Source organism: Rhea americana, unplaced genomic scaffold (genome assembly GCF_003343005.1).
Source record: "Rhea americana isolate MKP2758 unplaced genomic scaffold, rheAme1 scaffold_15, whole genome shotgun sequence".
Classification (NCBI taxonomy): domain Eukaryota; kingdom Metazoa; phylum Chordata; class Aves; order Rheiformes; family Rheidae; genus Rhea; species Rhea americana.
The window spans coordinates 4740368-4762489 of NW_028185594.1; the positions used below are offsets into that span (position 1 = coordinate 4740368).

The 22122-nt window shown below is 36.1% G+C and overlaps 2 protein-coding genes across 6 annotated transcripts in view; one reads left to right on the forward strand and one right to left on the reverse strand.

Moving 5' to 3' along the window:
• SUMO1 (small ubiquitin like modifier 1) overlaps window positions 1-22122 on the forward strand; it is a 235783-nt gene that overhangs the window by 123848 nt on the left and 89813 nt on the right. The gene's annotated exons all lie outside the window — the stretch shown is intronic.
• The window catches only part of BMPR2 (bone morphogenetic protein receptor type 2), a 107897-nt gene that overhangs the window by 48348 nt on the left and 37427 nt on the right, over window positions 1-22122 (reverse strand). For all 5 annotated transcript variants that reach the window (XM_085299397.1, XM_085299396.1, XM_085299398.1 and 2 more), the window contains 2 exons: window positions 6614-6787; window positions 5111-5290 (listed from right to left, as the gene is read on the reverse strand). In XM_085299397.1, the coding sequence (XP_085155523.1) occupies window positions 5111-5290; window positions 6614-6787 (354 nt within the window). The remainder of the gene's footprint in view (window positions 1-5110; window positions 5291-6613; window positions 6788-22122) is intronic.

Sequence of the window (22122 nt, forward strand, 5' to 3'; positions counted from 1 at the left end):
AAAAAGCATACTGCTAAGTATACCTGCTTTCCAGAGAGTTCCCAATATTTCTCAATTTACTGGGATTCCCCAAAGCTACYTTCAGTCTAGATTGTTAAATAGCAGAGTAAAATTTGTTTAGAATAACATTTATCACCACATGTTCTGCAGCAGCTGAGTTAAAAAAGCACACCATCCTTGCCTGTTCTCCATTTAGCCTTAATATTAGATGAGCTAAAAATTCCTTATCTACTACCTTTTTTTCTTTTTATTATTTACAGTCCAATTCTTTACTAAAGCATGTTGAAAGAATCTTGGTCTCATGAGCCTTACCTACTTTTGTCTTGCATCTGTAAGGCATTCACAAGAAATGAATGTGCATTGTTGCAATCAACATCGGCTGGTTATGACATTAAGTTTATTATAGGAAAAGTCAGACAATACTCAGTATTTCCAGTAAATTGAAAACGTATTTACAATATTTGTATTACGCCAGGATATTTGTAGATCATTAAGGTCTTAACAAGAGCACGTAAGACATACCAACTGCACGAAGCTAATTTTCAGCAGAGATGCAAATTACTGCCTCAAGAGCTGTACATGATACCCATTTATAGATGCTAGCTGACTTATTATGTAAATTATTTGCTCTTATTGAACAAACAATTTTTGCCTTCTTATTGAAGAAGGCAAAAATCACTGATTATATTTTGGAAATACGTATGTTTCCTTTCTTTATTCTAGAATTGAAACTGTTAAATAAAATATTATCTGTGTAGTACTGGAAATATCCAGGACACCTCAAAGATGACAGTGATGCAGTTTAGAGAATTAAACCAAATACATAAGCTAAAAGTTATGTGCACATCTACTTGAAGATCTGAGATCTCTAAGGACACTAAAGTAAAATATTTTTAGTCTTCTCAAACAAAGCATGGTTATAGCTCTCTCTAGTACTTTACAAACACATCACTGCAATTTCACAATACAGATAAAATCCTATCTACTATCTTTTTCAGATTCCAACAGGTTTTCAAGAGAACATTGGAAAGGTCCTTGTTCTCCAGCCTCCAGGTCATAACACAGTACTAATTCCTACCAGCAGTTTTAATTAAAATCACCTTGTACTGCTCTCATATCAAGTGCACTCCAAACAGTAGTTTGAGAAATCAATAAGGAATGTATTTATAAAATAAGTCTTTTTATTTTTTTTCCTAAAAATGGTATTTGAAATGTTCCTCTTTTTGCATAAAAGCATCTTTGTATTATTATGTTGTGTTTGTTGTTACTTTATTGAACAACAATTCCAGCATTTTTTTTGCTCTAGGGCATACAAAAATTTCCAAACATTTCTAAAATATTACAATCTCAGGGTAAGTGAAACACTGATTTCAGCTTCCTGATTGAACGTCTCTCCAAAAGAAATAATTTGCATATACAGTTTTCTGCCTAGCTAGGCTTTGCCTTCACAGTCAGCATTTCATATTCAGACCAATAGGACATCAAAGCTCTAATTTTACATTCAGTAAAGATGCAAGTTTAATCTTGGGAGACTATGATGTCTTAGAAGTTAAAACAATAAATGCTGCTAACAATAACCTTTAAGAAATTCTGCTTTTGATATATCAATTTCTAACAGAATCACTGACATTACTCAGAAAGCATTCCTAGTTATCACAGTCTCGGGTGACTTGCAAAATCTTTCACTGATTCTACAGAAACTAGGCTTTCACTCCTATTTATACATAAGCTCCTATACAGATTACTAATTGTCTTACAATATTCTGCGCTGACCCTCTGCAAGAGCTTTCATTTCTATGCTCTTCCCTACATTAGTCCTTAATACTATCACCTTTCCCTCTGGCACACCAATGCAAGAGACAGTCTTAATTTGTACAAGTTTCCACATTGCCATTACTCAGTATTTGGGGTTATCTGTACCCTGCATTCCTCTCGCCCTCCTCCCCCCAAACAATTTTTACTTCTACTGTTTGAAGTGGAAAACCAGAATTCTTCTAAAACGGGTGAATTTTCCACACTGGAAAATTAATTAATGTATTAAAAAAAAGAAAAGAAAAAAAAATAAAGACTTCTTTTAAGCAATCATTACATTTCAGACAAAAACAAGAACGGCAGTTGAAGGTTCAAATAAAACATAAATTTGTCAAATACTGCCAAAAAATCCAAAACATTTCACCATTAAATCATTGTTCTTACTGAAATGTTCTCTAGAAATATACTTCTTTTTCACCTTTATTAGTTGCTCTGCACATAATCTCCTTTACCAGAGATACTTATATAGAAATTGCCATGCCCATCCATCTATATATCGTTCTCCAGTTGGGCAGGCATCTGCATGTTCTACAATGCCCTAACAAGAAACAGTCTGGGAAAYACAAAATCACTGGTAGTTCTCTTACACAAATGCCACTTAGCCACTTCAAAGCAACCCCACCCCCCTTTTTTTTAATCTTTCTTRGTAGATTTGGCTCTAGAGCATAGTAGTATTCTCCTGCTGCTTATGCAGGTCTTTCATACAGCTGCAAAGAAGTAAAACATTTTTAAAAGAATACCTAAWTTTTTCTTAACAGTGATGTTTTAAGTTGACTGGGTCCACAGTAGTCTTTTCAGATTCTGTTACTTACTAACCTATTGTTGAATTTACACTTGTTGTTCTGGAAGTTTTTTATTTTGGGTGATTTTGCTGGAAATCRGTAGAAAAACATTTACAACTATTTAGTTGTATTCACCATTTAGCCTTATCAAAAATACAGGTGAAATAATGCTCTTACTGTTCATAGGCTCTACTGAAAATGTTCTGCAAAAGGTTTCCTCATATAACCCTGATCTGTTTAATAATCTAAAAGGTATAATGACACATATTGCCATAGCCTGTGAAGCTAAACTTACTAGTGTTTTTAAAGCTTTCTGATGACTTTTATTAGAAAGGCTCAAAATAGTACCAAGGTAAGGTGTTCTTGCAGGTCATCTCAAAGCTTCTCAACAATTCGAGAAAAACTGAACTTCGTCAATCCAAGAAGTTTGTCTTTGATGTTAAGGTGGCAAGACTAATTTTTACAATATGGGTTCTGGAAAGAGTCAGGAGGGCTGAGAGAAGGACAGTGGAAAGGCCACTGCCTGGATCTGAGGTCAGTAACGTTGCAGGGGCCTGCGTGTAGCCATCTCTTCTCTTTGAAATCTTCCACCTTTCTAGTAGACCTACCATCTCCAGAGGCCTGAGGGTGTATGGGATTTAAACTGTCAGAACCAATGTGATCTCTGAAGGCCGTACAATTAACAAACCACAGAAACATGTGAGGCTGTACGTGAGCACGCAAGGCAGTATGTGCTCCTCGAACGGCCAGTCCCCACCTCCCCCAACACAGCCAAAGCACACAGACAGCTGTATGAGCAACCTACCTTGCTTATGTTTAAAGACAGATCTACGTATTATGAAAATGAAAGATGACACAATAACACAAAACAGTGAGTCATTGGAAATGTATGCTGCAATACCCAATTACAGCTGGGTGAATTAAGGAAAGTGTTACAAGTTTAATTCTGAGATCTTTTTTCCACTCTCACTTTGCAAGAGAGATCTTTCAGTATTAAAATATTCACTTACTTCTGGAAAAAAAAGTTTAGTTGGCAATTTCATCATGCAACATCTGAATTAATTCAGATTGATCTTTGCAATTTGTACTAATGGAGAAGCACAAGTCAWTTCAGTGAAACCTTGCCTCCCTACTTTTGGGGGGACAAAGAGGGACAAGAAAGTATCTTTAGGCCTTTGTTCAGGATTAACTCCAGCCTGTGGAACTACACATCTGTGAAGACCAAGCACACGACTACTGTCAGAATCAGGCAGTGTTTGTTCTGCTTTGCACAGCGCTGAACTCAAACACCAATTCCAAATGGTGACTATTTACTAGTTCTGCAAATAAAACCGTGAGCCAAAAGGCACTGTGTGCCTTACCAACTCTCTTTACCCAACTATACAATACATACTTTCCTAACAAAAGGGTCATTTAACATGCCAAGCCCTCATTTTGACCAAAAACATTTACAAAAACTCCATCCTACAGCTATCAGAACCACCTTTGAAAGCAGCAGCATCACTATCCCAGAGTTTAATTGAAAAATTATCATCCTAAAAAACAAAAAAACTCACCTATTTCTTTTGCATTCTATAGTATTCTATAAATACTACTCTGCTAAAAAATAAAAACAAAATAACCCAAGCAAAMCAAAAAACACCCCTCCTTCTCACTTCACAAAAAATTTTCACTGATAAAAAATAGCAGATATTCAGAAATGGTTGTACTCCATTTAAACACCTATTTCCTCAATTCAATTTCTCTCTCACAAATCTTATTTAGAAAAGGCTATCTAAAAGTTTAGATTGGGCTACTTATTCATCTTTTCATGTTCTTAATTCTTGGAACACATCATATCACAGCATGTGTGCTTCTGTCACAGGATGTTATTGGCTCTGATAACTTGATTTCTATTCATATGCTATGTAGATTTTCTAATAAATAATTTAATAGATAATCTAATATGGAAGAAAATTACATTGCTCAAACTACCATGCTTTGAATGTTAAGCCAAAGTTAATTTCTGCCAAAGATAAGCAAAAGAAAGAAAGAAGTCAGATTTCAAAGCACTCTAAGGCTGTTGGGGGAGAATCTCAGCAACCTTACCACATTCTCTTACTGAGACAGGTTCTACTGCTTAAAGCTATCTGTGAACCATGACTGAATAGACAYACCAGATTTTTCAAATATATCCATAAGTTCATTAAAATCATGGCATGTTTTTACAGAAGCCTGAATCCTTCTGAAAACTCTCAAAGGCTTCTGTTGGGTATTCAAATACTGAAGCATCTAACATTAGAGACTATTTTGGAAAATAAAAAATCAYGCACTCAACAGTTGCCTACACAAACACTTCTCCTCTAAGAACTTAACTCATTCTGGAACACGTACATGTGATAAACTTCATATGAAAAAGTTTTATTCCATTTGTTATTTCTGTTGTGTATAAATAGAAAGGTCACAGGTTTCCCATTTTACAAGACCACTAAATTATGTGAGCCATGAAACAACAAAGATGGAAAAATCTGACTTACTGAAAGGTGTTGTATCAGTAGGGTCAGGAGGTGGGAAGTTTTCAGTGAAGTTGACATTACACAAGTCAGTACTACAACAGCAGAAGCGATATGTTCCATTCTGAATCAAGGAAGGGGTAGTTGTTACTATACACTCTTCAAAGTGACACTCTTGTGGGTCWCCTATATGAGACCAGCATCCTGTAAAAGAGGTGAATTAAAAAAAAATTTTTTTTAAAGAAATTTTAAATTAATTCTTTTGCATGAACATCTAAACACACCTGTAAATATCAATATTATATATTACCCAATTAAATGTTATAGAGTGGGGTGAAAACGGTTAGCATGATTTCCTTGCCTTATATCACTACCAGTTTTTAAACTAACAACTGAAAAATGTCTTTCAAAAGTTACCACAACCAAGGAAAAGCAATACAGGCAGAGATGCAGGCCAGCATCAGAGGCATCCAGCTGTCAACCTCAATATAACAAATCCCGAATTCTTGATTCTTCTAAGCAGAAGTATGCCATTCTCCATTTCTCTGGAACAGGGACAATACATCACCCTCTGGCCCACAGTCTGGACTTGCTTGTGGCTTAGTCCTGTCCTTAYAGCCAGAAAAAAAGACTGTATTTATACTTCGGTGCTTCTTGTGCAATATCTAAAAACACTGTCGTTCCTCRTTGTCAATATCACTTGAATCTTCCACAGGAACACAGCTTATTCTTGGTTTAGTACAAGCCCCTTCTCCCTACACTAACTCTCTCTTCTCAAACATGGACAACATTGGTTACATGTTGTCTGTGCAAAAATTCTTAGAAGAGTAAATGGTAGTGTAAAGCTGAGGTAAACAGGCAAAACTGCTTCTTTCAGCAGCAGTATGAGATCAGACATGAAACAATAGCTATGAGTGGGAGAACTACACATGGCTTTGGTTAGTACTACAATTCTCATTCAGCCTTATACTACATTAATACTTATCAGAGTAATCAAGAGCAGAGTGCATGAAAATGAAAAAAAAAAAATCAAAGCTCACCTCTGGTAACTTTAAGACCCTTCACCCTTCCCTACCATSATACTCCCACCAGAATACCGAATTGAATGTGGTATGTGACAGCTTTGCAATATATTTGCAACTTTCTTTTGTAAACAAACAAGTCCAATAAATAAGAAAATACATTGTTTAAATTAAATGTTTAAGTTTAGCACTACATCACTAAGTATAAYGAAACATACTTAAGAAAATCATTTTCCTCTGGACATCCTAATAAGAAATTTGAGTTTTATTTCCTTTAACTGTGCACTGAAAATGATCTCACCARTCTCTTTCAGAAATCATTTATTCTGAACAAACTTTCTGTTCGTTTTAAAAATGCTAAAAGCAAAGATTAAAAAAGCTGTGTTGTAAAACGTGTGAACATAATGTCTAGCTTTGCAACCAAGCATTTTCATATCGGCTGGCTGTATCATAAAAAAGTGGAAAAAGTAGTAGAATTACTGCACTTAAATGAAATGTTATGTACCTTGTTTTACAAGATGTATGTCTCCTTCTCGTGTTTTTTCCCAAAGTCCATAGCAGGTACTACCTTTCATACACAGAATTGTGCCATTCTCCTGAGAGATTCTGCTCTCACTGATTCCATGGTCCTGCTGATATGGGTCCTTAAATGCACACAGCCGCTCCTCACTCTGTGTAGCTTAAGATAAAAGAAGAAAGTATTTTTTGTCACTAGTTTAACGTATAAACTATTAACTGTAATAAAAAAAGATGATTAAGATTTTCTGAAAAACAACATTCAAGGCAATCTTGAACTATAAGCAGCCATTCTTTAAATTGCACTCCAACAGACATAACCACAACTTGGGTCCACCCCACAGTTAAGTTCACGAAGATGAAAAAAAAGCTCAGCAGGTGTTTCAAAAGGAATGTCCAAATGTTGGAAATTCACAGGTGCAGAATTTAAAAAAGCAACTGTTAGCTGGTTTCTTCAGGAACTACATCCACTGTTAAAGTATTTTGAGATCCTAACACAAGCTGATCTTTTTCAGGCTGTCCAACAACCCAATGCCTACTCARTTCAGGTTTTTGTCACTCTCTTTCTATTGATCTGTCTTTTTTATACTTTCTTATCCATCTGTTGCACCAACATTTACTTCTTTTCCCTCAGCAACATAGCAGTTTTGGCTCTTTCACACGATATTATCAACGAACACCAAGAACACTAACAGCTGAGTACATTCTATGTGATTCTGCTCTGGGGGGGTACTGATTGTAAATAAGAACACCACTGCATGCCCATCTCTCTGTGCAGCACTCAGCAGCAATGTTGCAAAACTTATGAMGAGAGAGCAAAAATAAACACTCACGATGACCTAATTTTTTAAAATGAAGCAAACATAACAAAAATATGTTGACTTTAACAAGAATATTTCATCAACAAACTTCAAAAATTGAGTATCTAAGAACTTAAATGTTTTACCCATGATTCCTTTTTTGTCTATATCATCTCCATTAAAGAACTCAACYATGCTGATATGCCTTTACAATCTCTACTTTAGTAAGAGAAGAATAARCATATTCAAATAGTAAATACTTTTGAAAGGTATCAAGTCCAAGATAAATTTGAGTTTTGTGATGACTACGCTATTTAGAATATTTTCATTCTTCCCTTGTATGATTTTATAGAATGTATGGGGTGCATGAAAGCATTGGTAGAAAAAGATGCAAGGTCAAGGAGATGACAAGCGGCCTCTTGGGACAATTAAYTTTAAACTTAAAATAAAACTGTAGACTATGTTATTCTTGATTATTAAGCAGAGCAAATGTGTGTAAGATATTTCACTGAGAATTTTTTATTTGGCCATTCTATGGCACTGGCCCCAAAGAAGCTGTTTCACAAAGGCTATTTACTGTAAAAATGTTGTTTCATTGTGTCACTAGCTTAGATGATTTTTTACTAGTATGACAAAATGTAATTCAGCTTCAGATACAAATGTCTCACTTCTCAGACTGTTACTATTCATTACSGAGTCAAAAGATTCTCTTATCCTGGGAGAATTACCAACAGCTGCCCTGTCTAGAAAGGCAGCCGCTCAGTGGGACTCCCAGCTATTCTGTGGCAGCAGTCATTAAGATAGCACAATTTGCTCAGTTTATTTTCTAGCAGTCTGGTAGGGCATGTCTGGCCTGTTGACATGCCTGCCAGCTCAGTGGTGGCAGCCCTGCGCCAAGGGGACAGGAGCTTCTTCAGCCCCTGAAACCCAGCCACTTGCAACTTCACGTACTTCAATAGCCTGAACGTTCCTCACCACCCCTCCAGGTGCCAGTCAGCATACTGTTCTAGTGCACATCTGTAACTAGAGTTTTATAGCAACATATGCCTTTATTATAATGTCAACATGAAGCACTGGCATAGGTCCAGAAACTCAGTGCTTAATATTTCATACAACTTTTTCTTTTTAAATGAGCAGTTAATCAAGTTCCTAAGGACAGAAAGGTCACGTATTAAGAGGTAGTATATGCAGCCTCGAGCAGCGCCTGCCACTTGCACAGAGCAGTTTTCTTCTCCAGAACAGCTGAGTATTCCCGGCGTGAAGCATCTGTCCTGCATTCCCTGCTGTATGGCATGTGGCTGGCCGAGGAGCAACGCTGCCAAAGACGGTGCTTAGCTACCCTGAGAGAACCAGAACTGCCCCACTTCTTCCAAAACAAGAGGGAATAAAGCATCATGGAAAGATGTTTTTCAAGAGAGAATGGAAGAGAATTAGATGTCCTTGTGAAGCATGATGCGTCTGCTTCCAGGGACACGACAGAGGATTTAAACCTACTGCAGGCAATGGCTGAATGGAAGGAAGGCCACTGGAGAAGTGCCTTGTTTTCAGGATGTTCAGACTGCCACAACATAAGCCCTGTCATTATTTGCCTTTATTGTGAAAAATAAATTAAGAACAAACAAAAACAGAACCTATAAAGCAGCCATGCAGATCTCGTTTCTTWAAAAAACTGTGATTTGTTTAAGAAATAAAAATGAAGTAGTTCTAGAAAAAGTGCACTCTCATAATTCAGTAGATTAAAAAATTCTTTTAACTTCTGAACTAAYAGAGAAAACCGTTTTGTTTTTGCTTTCTACTCAGAAGTGTAGTTACTTGTTCCATGACTGTGCTTTACAGACACAGGCAGCTTTAACGGGCTACCATCCTAGCGTGTTCATCTTTCTACATATCTCTATAAAGGTTGAGAGATAGAAATGTGCAGAAGTTACTTGGAATAAAAAAAAAAGGAAAGAAAARAAGTTGTTAACCATTGTGGTAGATGCTTGTCCAACCATGTAATATAGGAAAAAGCAGTTTCTATCAAAGGCAAAGGCTTTTCTGACTACAAAAATAATAATATATTGCCCRGCAAGAAGACTTAGCATAAGAAAGTACTGCACTCAGAGTCAGAGAACTGAGGGCCTATCTGTCATTCTTCTAGTAAACTAATAAAAAAATCAAGTTACCTTGCCACAATTTAATGTCAGATGATCTCAGAGGGAAACTTCTCCAACAAAAATAAAGGTTACTCACCCAACAACTAGAGTTTTCATGCTGATCTCTGCACATTCCTCTGACTATAACTTAGATTTCAACTATAACTTAGACTGGTAAAACTCCTCTGGGAGTAGTACCCAGTGCAATGCGCTGCTGCCCGCTGCCCCCTCCACAATGGTGTGGAACATCTGGAGGACAGGAGACACTTAACAAAAGCTACTTTGTTTTTCTAGGGCCTCTGTAGGTTCATGAAGCTGGAATGCCAAAAAAACCTGAGTGGGATGTTCAGATGTGTAGAAGTCATCTTGAAGAACTACAGAAGGGATGCGCCACTCAGTTCAAGTGGTCTCTGCACATTCTTGTGTAGGGAATACAGCAATAAGGTTTCCTTCTTTCAGACACCAGAAACGGTTGGCTCTAAAAACCTTTAGCATTGGAATACTTCTAAGGCAGGCTTTGAAAGCAACTTTGACGAGTATGCTTTAAACTTCCAAAGGAAAGGGAGATATTGTTACCAAAACACTCAGAGTTGTTAGGGTACCAGTTCTAAACTTTATCTATTTCAACAGGTTCAATGTGTGTTCCTCCCAGACATTCTTTTATGTTGGTTTTTGGTCATCAAGGAAGCCAAAAACTACACAAGGTAGTAGGGCTGAAACTTATGCACTCATCCTTTGGTGGCATTCGTCCGAAACGCAAACAGGGAGCTGCTAATGCTCTCCATGGCCGCTGAGCTGGAACCAGGTCCAGAGCTTCCTGCAGCAGACAGGTTCAGGTTTTGAGTGTGCAGCAACCAGACAGAGGAATGACATTCCTCAGCCGGGCTACCTCGTATTTTTATCTCAAGGCAGGTTAAATGGTGGGGTAAGACAGTAACTACTAGATTTGGTTGTTTGGTTTCAGTTCAACTAGATTCGAAACCAAGGATAAACTTCAGTGCTGAGATCTTTAGTGAAGAACAAGAGCCATTAAAATCAACAACCTAATCTATGAAGGCTCTTGAATTCATCCCTATGACATATCCAGATCCCCCAAACCCCCAAATTTAGACTCAGTTGCTGCCTGTGTTAGAAAAAGGAAAATAATACCCCCTGGGCATATTTGCTCTCCATACATTAAGAACCACAAACACTCTAGTGGGCAATGCTCCTTACCATTTCTCAGGTCCACGAGGCACCATCACAGTAACTCCAAATTGGCAACATGCAAAAGCCACTTACAGATCAAACTATAGAAATTATGTTTGCTCAGACAAGAAACACCCCAGTATCCCCTAAGCAAACAAAACCAACATCAGCCCCAAACGCAGTGACAGCAGAAGTCTTGCAGAACATCTACTGCACTAAGTCTCTTTTAGACTCCTATTCTTATTAAGAGAAATCATGATGCATCAACTCTTCCACGGGGCCTTTCAAGTCATCCATCTTACGACACCTGCACAAATTAAGCATCACAAAAATAACTGCAGTAAGATCATGAATGTTGATTTGGATTACAGTTTCTACATGAATGTACAACTCTATAAGTCATTCAGCAATATGTCTAAAAACAGCAAATAGAAAAAACTGCCAAAGATACATATATCCTCCCAAAGACTGTAAGTCTCCTGAATCATAGAATCGATTATCTTAATAAATGAATACCTGATAAAAGTATAATTTTGGAAACACAGAACTTATGACTAAGAAATGGAGAAAGTCATATTAAAAGCTCTCTCCAAAAGTCGAAAATTTAAGTAATTTTTTTTCCACAATAGATAATAAGAAAGAAAATAAGGCAATTTTTTTTTAGTGATGGCTTCAGGAACTTTAAAGGTACTTTTAGTGCTTTTATTTTCATTATAAAAAGATAAATTTATCATAAAATATACTCCTCATATAGAACTCATCTTCYTACTATTCTTTCAGGTCTTGTTTAATCCGCTCTGAATGACAAACTACAGGAGAGATTTTCAGAGGAACAAATGGCAAACAAGTGCCATATGCCACTGAAAAATTTGTCACTATGGACAACTGGAAATAGATGGGCTGACATTGTAAGGGGCAAAAAAGCAAAACCTGAACAACAAATGGTAAGATTTATAATCAAATGCCTGTTTTCCATTCCTTTTAAAGTTGTATACGTAGCAAACTATGATAAAATAATTTAATAAAAATAATGTGAACTCCAACTCAGTTCTCTGATCCAACAGAAGTTTCCAACAAAAACAAAAACAGAAGGCACTATTCCCCAAATTTCTACCAAAAAGCATGAGAGAGAGTAGGACAAACTCTTCAATTCCTTATCACAAAACTAAACAAAACAAAAACAACAACAAAAAAACGACCACCAACAAATGAGTTCTGTCCTCCTCCAGCCCACTTACACCAATATGTATATGCAAATAAACCCTAATTTACAGGCCATTTTCAAAGATATGCTTAAAACAGTAATAGCATTACAACCAGAGATGAGGCAACCTATGAAACATCAACTTTACTAACTTTCTTGCTTGGCTGCCATCATTGTTGCACCTGATCACCATATGCCATTAACAGACTTAACTTCTAGCAGATAATGAAATATTATTGCCATATTGTAAAAAGAAAACAGTAAAACAGGTTATGTTAAATTACATTCATGAAACTGTAAGTTAACAAGGAATTTGCCACAGTTTCCCAAGTCCACCCTACATATCTGGTTTGCTCCCATAGTATTTTGCAGAGCAAGGAGTTCCTATGCATCCCACAAGGCAGCCTAAACTAAAATGCTCCAGGGCTTTAACAATTTTGTTTTGACATACAGCRCAGATTTTGAAATAAATATGTTTTTTAGTGTTTATCAGTTCTATGAGCAACACAAAACACCCCAAATCCCCAAGTTACTATAGTAGAAATACTATCCTGATGTTTTTAATATTTCATCCTTGTAAATGTACTGTTATTTCCAGCTGCTCAACTATACAGAAGTAATTCAAGAGTGTGTGAATCCTAGATGGCTGTAGCGTTTCACCACAAAAATAATCTGACACTTGTGTACTATTTGAATTTTTGCCTTTATTCCTGGGAAAGCTATTGTGATATGAATATATGATTCATCCCTACTTGGATGAGTTTAAACAAATGAATATGTTGTGACTGCTTTTTAATATACTAATTCTTTTGTGATTATTTTGTGTTATAGGAAATCATAATTACTTAAAACAATTATACACAAATACCAAAAGTTACAGGAATCCAACTGCAAATCCTTAAGACATGAGTCATGTTTTCATTAATAGCATAGGAAGTCAGCTCCATTAGTATTTGATCAACATTTCCTGTTCTTACATCTATTCAATATAGTATATGTGATTTGCATCAATTGCAAAGGGATTGGGAAATGAAGGAAAAGCAGACTCAAGTGTTGATATTGCTACAAAGAATTATTCTATTCCTTGTTCTAATTATCAGGATAAAATCAACATCTGCAACTCAAAGATTAATGCCAGGCAATGTATTCTGTGATGCAATAGCCATGAGTAACAGAATTCGAGGTAACAGTCAGAAGACAAACTCGCACACAACCCTTAAGAACAGACTTGCTGGCATCACAGCATACAGGCGTACCATTTTGGTAATTATGGCCACCTATCTCAATAACCACTTGGGCACGAAAGATCTCTATGGGGTTATTTTATTTATACAAGTCATGAAATTGCTCTGGGGAAATACCACCACCCCAGAGGTAGGGTTACAAGACAGCACATGTATTTATAATGCAAACTATTAAAAGGAAGATGATTGAAAAAGTGTGTATCAGGTGGTTCCCTTCAGGCAGATCCTTTCAGCTTCTGATAGTATTCTGACATGTGACACACAGAAAAAGAATCTCTGAAGGAATCATCGAGCATAAGCACTTGACTGCTTCTTTTTCCATTTTTTTCTCCCTATAGGCTTTAACTACAAATATATCTAAATGTATACAACTTACATAAAAATCTGTCACAAGCTGACTTCTTTTAAAAGAAGTCTTACTACTACAGACAATCCTTAATACTAACTAGAGTGGGGAGGAAGAAAGCTAAATTGCTGGTAATTTTCTTTTATTTGCACTTCCAGTACCCTGTCTGGCAGCATATTTGACCAACCACACAACAGAGAGCTGCCTGACTGGCCAGGAAGAAGAACACGCTGCCTGCTTAAGGACTGGGCGCGAGAGCATGAAGAACTAAAATGAGCAGAAATGGTCCTTGGCCTTGCTAAGCAGGAGGTCCTGAAGAGCACTGCGCGACACACAGCCAGGGAGAGCTCAGCCGGGAAGCCTGTGGGCTGTGCTAAATGCTCCCCTAGGAGCACTCCRGGGGGGTCTCCATAAATACAATCATTGGATGAATATTTTAAAGCCAAAGAATAAGAAAGAACGGAAATTTGTAAGGAAAGAATATGGGGGGGAAGTGGGGACCTCCAGGAGGGAACCAGAAGAATAAAGAAAAATGGTTCAGAAAGTCACATGTAGTTTTATAAACTACCCTTTTAATTATAAAAGTAAGTAGATATCATATTAATTAAAACTCCTCTATATTTTATAGAATATAATCTGTATCTCAATACAGACTGCAAAGCATATTTTGGCAATGAAACCCTGAGTTTATAGTTCATATTAAAATCTGGAATAATTTGTTTGCAGCACTGCATGTCCTTAGGTTTCAATGAAAACTTAAGTTTTTATTGATAAACATTGTTGTTGTTGTTCTCTGCTTTTGCTGTGTCACATACCAGCTTCAATGCTGGCAATTACACAGTTAGGGTTTGATTGAGAACCAGTGCCAAAACTAAAATGACTGCTAATACTAATAGCTATTTCAAAAAGATTAAGTGACTGGGCATGCACATGGTTAAATCATTCATGTTAGTTACAAGATTATTCTCCACTAAAACAGCATGACACTAGAAAATTCAAGTGTCTTATTTTTGTACTGGAATATATTTTAGTCTTTCATATTCTCATGCTCAATCTTTAAGTAAGTAAATTTCAAATTTCTTTTCTCCTTATTCCCTTTCTAATATAGTGCAGTCTGTTAAAAAGCACTACCAGCAATGACACAAAACAGCTTTTTTACATCATATTCCTAAACAGCATTTTTGTATACTGATGTTTCAGCTAGATTTTGAAGGTTCAGTAGTCTGTTAGTGTTACCTTTGAAGAATCCAGCTTAAGTGAGAGGAGTCATTCAGCAAAGCAACAGGATTATGGCATAGATTCACAGCTAGCAGCTAACAATTTATGTTAATTCAAATTGCAGTCCATACACCTGGTCAGATTTTATGTAGAAGAGACCTAAGCTTACGGCCCATAAGCTGCATCAATGGTTTATTTCCATGAGCTTACGAGGACAACCAGATCACCTAGCTGTGCAAAGCTCAGCTGATTTGGGCTTTAGCACAGAAGCAAAATGTCAGATGCAAGGGAGCTAATTATATCTGTGTACTGGCATAAAATCTGCTTGACAAAATTCAAAAATTTAAAGCAAATTCAAACCAGTAGAGTTAATACCAGGTCACACTTTACATCAAGGCTGAGGTATTTTTCATCTGGTATAAGAAGAAACCAAGCTGAATCTGGAACGAAAGCAATGCTCATCGACCTGGCCAGGGTCAGAGACAGATATAACGGAGAATTAAAACCAAGAATCCTACAGTCTAAACTACAGCCCTAGGACTTTGACCTCCTTTTACCTCTATTTTGGCCACTAATCTGAGCTTCCCACACCTTACAAAATTCCTTGAAAGCGTGTACATCTAAATTTAAAGAATCTACATCCTTAAATCATTCAAAATAGTCCTAAAGATTCTGCTTTAGAGTCGGGTTCAGTTTGTACTCCAGATATTTGTTCTTACTGTATAAGTCAGCCTGGTTCAGCAGGTTCCTTCTTTCTAATTTTTTCCCCTAAATTGATTTTTAGCAACACAGAATTAAAAAGAGATGAGTACCAACAGGTAGTSTGTGAATATCATCAATCTGTCCAATATGAAAATTCTAAATATATCAACTGTAACCAGTGAAAAACTCCTCTGGCATCTTAAAAGAGAGAACATTACCTCATTTCAACACTTACAGAGGACTGACTTTTTCTCATACAACTTTTCCCTAAAAAAAAAAAAAAAAAAAAAAGGCTTTGTAGCAAAAGATTATGATAAGTTTTTGGTTTTAACTGTGTAAAAATAGAAAAGTGTCATTAATAAATCTTAACAGCCTTAAAATAATCATCTTTGTTATCAGACTTCAATTTATAACCAGCTTACAGCCATTTCTAAAAATGGCATGCACATTCCAYATTAAAGCTAGAACTAGTCAACATGTCCTAGGCAGAAATGCAAGGGTCCAAGCCTATGAAAAAGCCTTCTGAAAAAGCTGTCAATCTTAGCTATTGAAAAGCAGAATATACAACATTCTCTAGAAGTCAAATCATGGAATGTTTAACATTCACTTAAAACAGGAATCTAATTTAAACATGCTAGTGGAGGACAAGCCTAAAAACACTTGCAGCAATCTTAAAGCTTCAACAATTCTACTAAATTTGAAGGAGGAGATTTTCTGTGGGGGCTCATGCGGCATAAAACACCAGTGTAGCTTCAAATAACATTGTCTGATTTGCACAATCTTTGGTTCTCTCATCTTTTCCTGTAGAAACTTTATTTGATTTTTAACAGTCTTCTATGACTCAAGATAAAGTAATTACACATTTTACCCCATGAGCAAATAGGACACGTATAAAGGGCCTGACAACTGTACTTGATAATTGTAACGGGCATGAAAAACAGAAAAAGGGAGAATAATGGAGTAACAGAAAAAAAAAATCTGTCTTGTCCAATAAGTGTTTTTTTTTTTTTTTTTTTTTGAATGTTTCAAGAGTTATGCAACCTAAATCCACGTGATTCTGAGTGACAACTGGACAGTCCTTAGACCAAGCTGACCCTGGAGCCCTGTGAAGGGCCTTGAAGGGCTTTCCTCATCTCCACTCAAACCAACCGAAAGACGGACATCATAACCTTTGAGCAAGAGATGAAGACAGATTGCAAGAAAGCAGTGAAATCACAATACTTACAATATCCTTTGCACTATTCAGCAACATCATAAAGATTATTCTTGTTTATGTAGACCTGAGTAGACCTGTAGTTCAGTTACCAAGCTTTCAAATCGAAAACTTTCAGAATTCCTATAGCATAGAAGTTGAAAGTGTTGTTGATAATAAACAGCCTACCTATTTAACCAACACTACTAGCTTTCAACRTCCTATTTGACCTATAGAAATTCCCATATGTATTGAGTAGCTCACAGGTTCATGATGTTCAGCAAAATAAAATGTAGTATTTTCAAAAAAAAAAAAAAAAAGTGTTTTATAAGTCAGCTCTCATATATACCTCATACTTTAAGTATTAGTGCAACTCCAGCCAAAGGCTGTTAAAGCTCAGATTTCTGAAAAAACATGGGGAAAAAAGTAGCTGGCTTTCACTGACTCGATGGGACTTCAGACACCCAATTCCTTCAGGTCTCCTGGAAAAAAAAAATCACAGCCTGTATCTAATCTTTTGAAATCATGAAGTAGTATATTTTAGGATTTAAACAAACCTAGTATTTTTTTTCAATTTATCATTAAAAAATATTATTCTACTTCCTAAATAGCTATGCCTGCATTCAGAGAAAAATAACTATATCGATGTTACTGTTCAGCAATCAYGTCAGAACAGAAATTATCACAGTCTCAGCCACACACAATCTTTTCCAGTGGCCAACGTGTATTTGCAGTGCTGAAAAAGCCTGAATTCTTTATCTTTGCCCTAGACTGGAGTTCAGGGATTTTTTTCTGGGTATGAGTGTCTGGCTTCTGTTTATCTAGGCTGTCAAAATGAAGTATCTGCATGGAATAACACAGGAAACTCTGCAGCAGAAAGCAACAGTAAAGAAAACTAATGATTTGGTATTTCTATGGTATTTTTACCCAAACTCAAATGTAACAAGTTTCCCACAGCAAAATCAATTGTTCCAGAGTCTATTTTAGATTTCATTGAAAAAAGTCTGTTACTGGATATTGCCCTCACACGTCTAATTATATTCACTTTTCTAGCAAGCACAGATGTCATTTACACTAGGTATATTATTAAAACATTTTCTTGGAAACTTTTCAATGTCTTTAATTTGAAGAAAGACAGTATTTATACAACTTATCTTTTATAGCATATTACAAAAATTCTTTCTAGACATATTTTTAGGAAGCTTGAGTTATTGATGATATGCTGAAGCATTTGACAACTGGCAAACAGATTCTGTGATATGAATCTATAAGGAAATTAAGTTCCAATGCTGTAATCAAGTTTTGGCCTCGGTAGTATACATTATGCTATCTTTTGATTAACTACAGCAAGAAAATCTACTTGGCTCCGAAATCTTAAACTCTCAAAAAACTACAACAGGAGCAAAAGCCAGAAACCAGCTTCCTCTGACATGCTTACAACTGTGTCACACTTCTCATCTTCCCATGATTCCTCAAAAAAAAAAGAGGGGGGGGGAAGTGTTCAAAAATTTCAAGTCTTTATCTTCAAAGCACTTGATCGCTTATGGGATATTTTGTGGCAAATAATAATCTTGAATCCAGAATATAGTCAACACTACAACTCCCTGGGCACCTTAAATTTAGCTAATACAAGATGAAAGCCAATTTATGCAAAGGCGAGAGCATTACCAAGGCCTAGTAGAAGCTTGCAGGCTGCTACAGGAGCTTAGATCTGCTTCAAATATGGCTACTCTGTGTTCAGTATAAAAAGCATGCATCCTTCCAAAGGGAAAAATAAGAAAAAACCTACCTCCTACAAATATCTCTGCACAAGAAGAGAAGCTTTTTCATGTGATACTTTTCTGTCTTCCATGAATCACAAGACTTTGCTCAAATACATTTTCAAGAAAAGAACTAGTGATTAAGAAAGTATGGAAAGAACTGTAAGCTAAAAATATTTACTACTGTTTGTTAAAACATTGAAATTTGCCTTCGTTAGGCTCCAAAGATACCAGTCCATTAAACATAGGCATTGTTCATTTATTTCTTGGTGTTATGGTTTTTAACTTGTCAGAAATTTATGGGTACAACACTGAACTATGTAAAATCAATTCACAGATYTTCTTTATGCATTCCTTCTTTTACATTTACATTTCTGTTGTACTAATAACTACTATATCACCTAACAAGGTGATATAAGCCAACTTCTTCAATCTTTATAAAGTCAGAAAAATCAGTGTCTAGTCAAGATGAGGTCTTCATTAACTTCTTGTTTCTAAACTTAACGTTGTTAGAAGGAATATTATCAGTACATGCAGACAAACCCAAATTACTGAATGCACTTCTGCTTCAAGGCCTGAATTTTCTGTCTGGTAAATTTCAGTACTGTGTGTGGGTCACCGCAAAGAAACTAACATCTGGGGAGGAGGAAACAAAAAATTCATTTTACACAGCAGAAAGTATTACTCTAAATTGTCCTTAATGATTTTTATTGACTGCACTGTGGTAGTTTTGCTACAAAACAGGTCACAAGTTTTCTTCTGTTTGTAGCTCAGCTTCTTTGTGGCATCTAAAATCCTCACAGCTGATGGCTGGCCCTGATGCCCCCACAGGCATACTGCACAGGGTGACCACGCTCCTGCTGTGAGACTTGGAAGACGGTACTCCCAGAGACACCCAAAGACAAGACCGTAATCAGCTGACTTAGTTTGTATTGGTCACCTAAGGGTGCCAACTACCAGTATGCTCAAATGACCACCTCAACTGCTCACCAGTATATATGTATTTACTATAGGGACACTGAGCAAGTACTAGTGATTTGATTCAAGTACCTGTAAAAAAAATCCTATGATTGAGCACTATGTCAGTGACCAGTGAGAACAGGTAGTTTTTATATATTGAAGAGGTAAGTTTTTCTCTTTAACTTGAACTAGAAACATTAGGAAATAATATAACTTGCAGTAAACTTTTAAATAATAGTTGTAAAGAGATTTAGAACAGGTTTATCAATTCACATACTCATTTGAATGTCAGTAAGCTGGCTCTAACTTATGAAAATTAAAGTATAACATGGGGGGAAGGAATCATGTTTCGGCTTGTGTTGTGTTTCCTTGTCATACAAGTTAGTGCCATACTGAATATTCTAATATAAACATCAACTACGATGGATATTTCAAATAAGCCATATATACATGCAAAGTAGTTTTCCCATTCTTTTTAACAGGTTTGTATAATGGAAATCCTCTTTGCAATAAATCTCTAAATAAGAGATTGTGATCCAAGCCTGCATTACTTTGTGATAAGCCAGATAAGAGCAATTTCTAGTGATTAAATTACAAATTCTTTCAACGTTAAATGAATTTAAGATCAATTCTTTGATTAACAGTTTTAGAACATGTAATTTTTTAAATTTTAAACAAACAATTATCGAAGAAGGGAAAAACCCACACGCATAGTGGAAATATACAATTCAAAATCTGAACACACATTTTAGTCTTAAGGCAAGCAATAATTTATTCTACAATATTCACTAAACACATTTACAGGATCAGATAAGTTTCAGGGTCTCTGAGACAAACTAATACTGCAATCAWAGGATTAGCAAACCAGCTGCCTATGTGCATTTACAACTGATTACCATAGACTGTAGACAGCAAGGTTAGTTGGAAAGCACTTTCAAAAATACTTCATTGTTGCCAGAGGGAAGTATATACATCAAAACAGAGTTATATTTACTCATTTATTTATGATATATAAGAAATAGAGTTTATGGAACATAAATTACCATGTGGTTTTAGAAAATGTAAAGTTATAAACTACATTTACAGTAAAACCAGACAAAGATGAAGAAAATTACAAAACACTTCCTTTCTTTAGTAAGGACGCCAAATTGCACACTGAGGTTTAAATCTTCAATCTTCTCCCAGACTCTCACTAAAAATAAAACCAAGGCCAAAATTCTAATATCCTATCGGACACAAGGATAAAGTTCTGGCAAGAGAGAAACTGAAACTTTTTGGAAGTCATAGGTTTGACTTTTTCCTCAAAAAGTTTTCAAATGGCTTTTCAGTCCCTATGTACAAGAAGAGAGATTTACAAAATTCAAATTTCAATTCCTCTCAACAAATGAAGTACTTTTATCCTCAGAAAGTGTTCAAGTGGTATGTTAGCAATTTAAATGCCCTTTCCTCCTGAAGCTATGAGGAGGAGCTCTTGATCTGACTGGAGAGAGAGATACTACTGAACAGAAAAACAGCAGAAATCAGCAATTAACAGATACTTGGTGTTTTATTTTTTTCTGTGAGCTTCTTACTAACAATTCAGCATTTTATTCTTTCAACTTTTTTTTTATTTTGTGTTGTTGTTAACAGGAGAATGCTTGCATCACTCCAACTTGATACCGCTATAAAGGAAATTACAGATTTATTAACCATAGAGAAAATCCAGATGTTGTAGGAAATATTAGTGATTCATTCACCTGGTAAAACCACTCCTTTCAGATGATACTGATTAAATCCAAGACTAGTAACCAAATGAATTTATCCCTTTAGTAGTTGGTAAGAGTGGTAATTCTAGTGCACAGAATAGAGCTGTAACTTGCTATGAGAAGCACAGACATGGCATTTTTCACTACATGTGTTCTATTTTGACTATCATTGGCTTGGTCAATGTCACTTGGAATGATATATTGGATCCCAGGATTCCTGGATTTTGAGAAAAACAGGATCTTTTTGATTGSAGCAGTTTCTAGTCATTGATATGGTCTCCATATTTCAGCAGAGGAAGCATGAGTCAGAATTTCACAGCCAGCGAGAGGTGACTGACTGCCTTAGGGATAACTACAGCAGTGTAATTATGCACCAGTTATTCAAAGCACTGCTTTCCAGAAAACTTTCAGATTAGATAGATTATTCCTCCCCTACTTGCTTATTTTCTAGTTTGTCTTCTTTCTCTCACCTTCTGGGGATTTCAAGGTCTTTCAACATCCCTTGTAGAGGATGAAACAGTGCCATTCAGAGTTTCCAAAACRCCATGCCTCAGTGACTAGTTTTTTTTGTTTGTTTGTTTGTTTCTGTTTTAAAAAAAGAAAAAAGAGAGAAAAAACCCACAAACACATAAGGCGATTACTGTCCAAGTCTTCTTGTTGGCTCCATCCCTGTGCTCGGAAAGGTACACCTCCAGTTTTGTAAGCTTTTTCTTGTCCTTATATAAGAGCTTTTGGACTTCTCCTAGTCCATGGACCCAAAGAAAGGCTCCTACAAGGGTCTATACACAAGTTCATTCAGTTCTTTGGGGTTTTCTAYTTTAAAACAAAATTAAAGTGAAGAAGCTCCCATGCTCAAACTCAGCCTCAAGAACCTTTTTTTTCTACTTGGTGTGAATTAATTTTTTTTTCTGAGAATGCTGCCCTATAGGGTGTGTTACATAGGCATCAATGGAAAACTGGAAGTAAAACACCACACTAAACAAAAACAACAACAACAAAAAAAA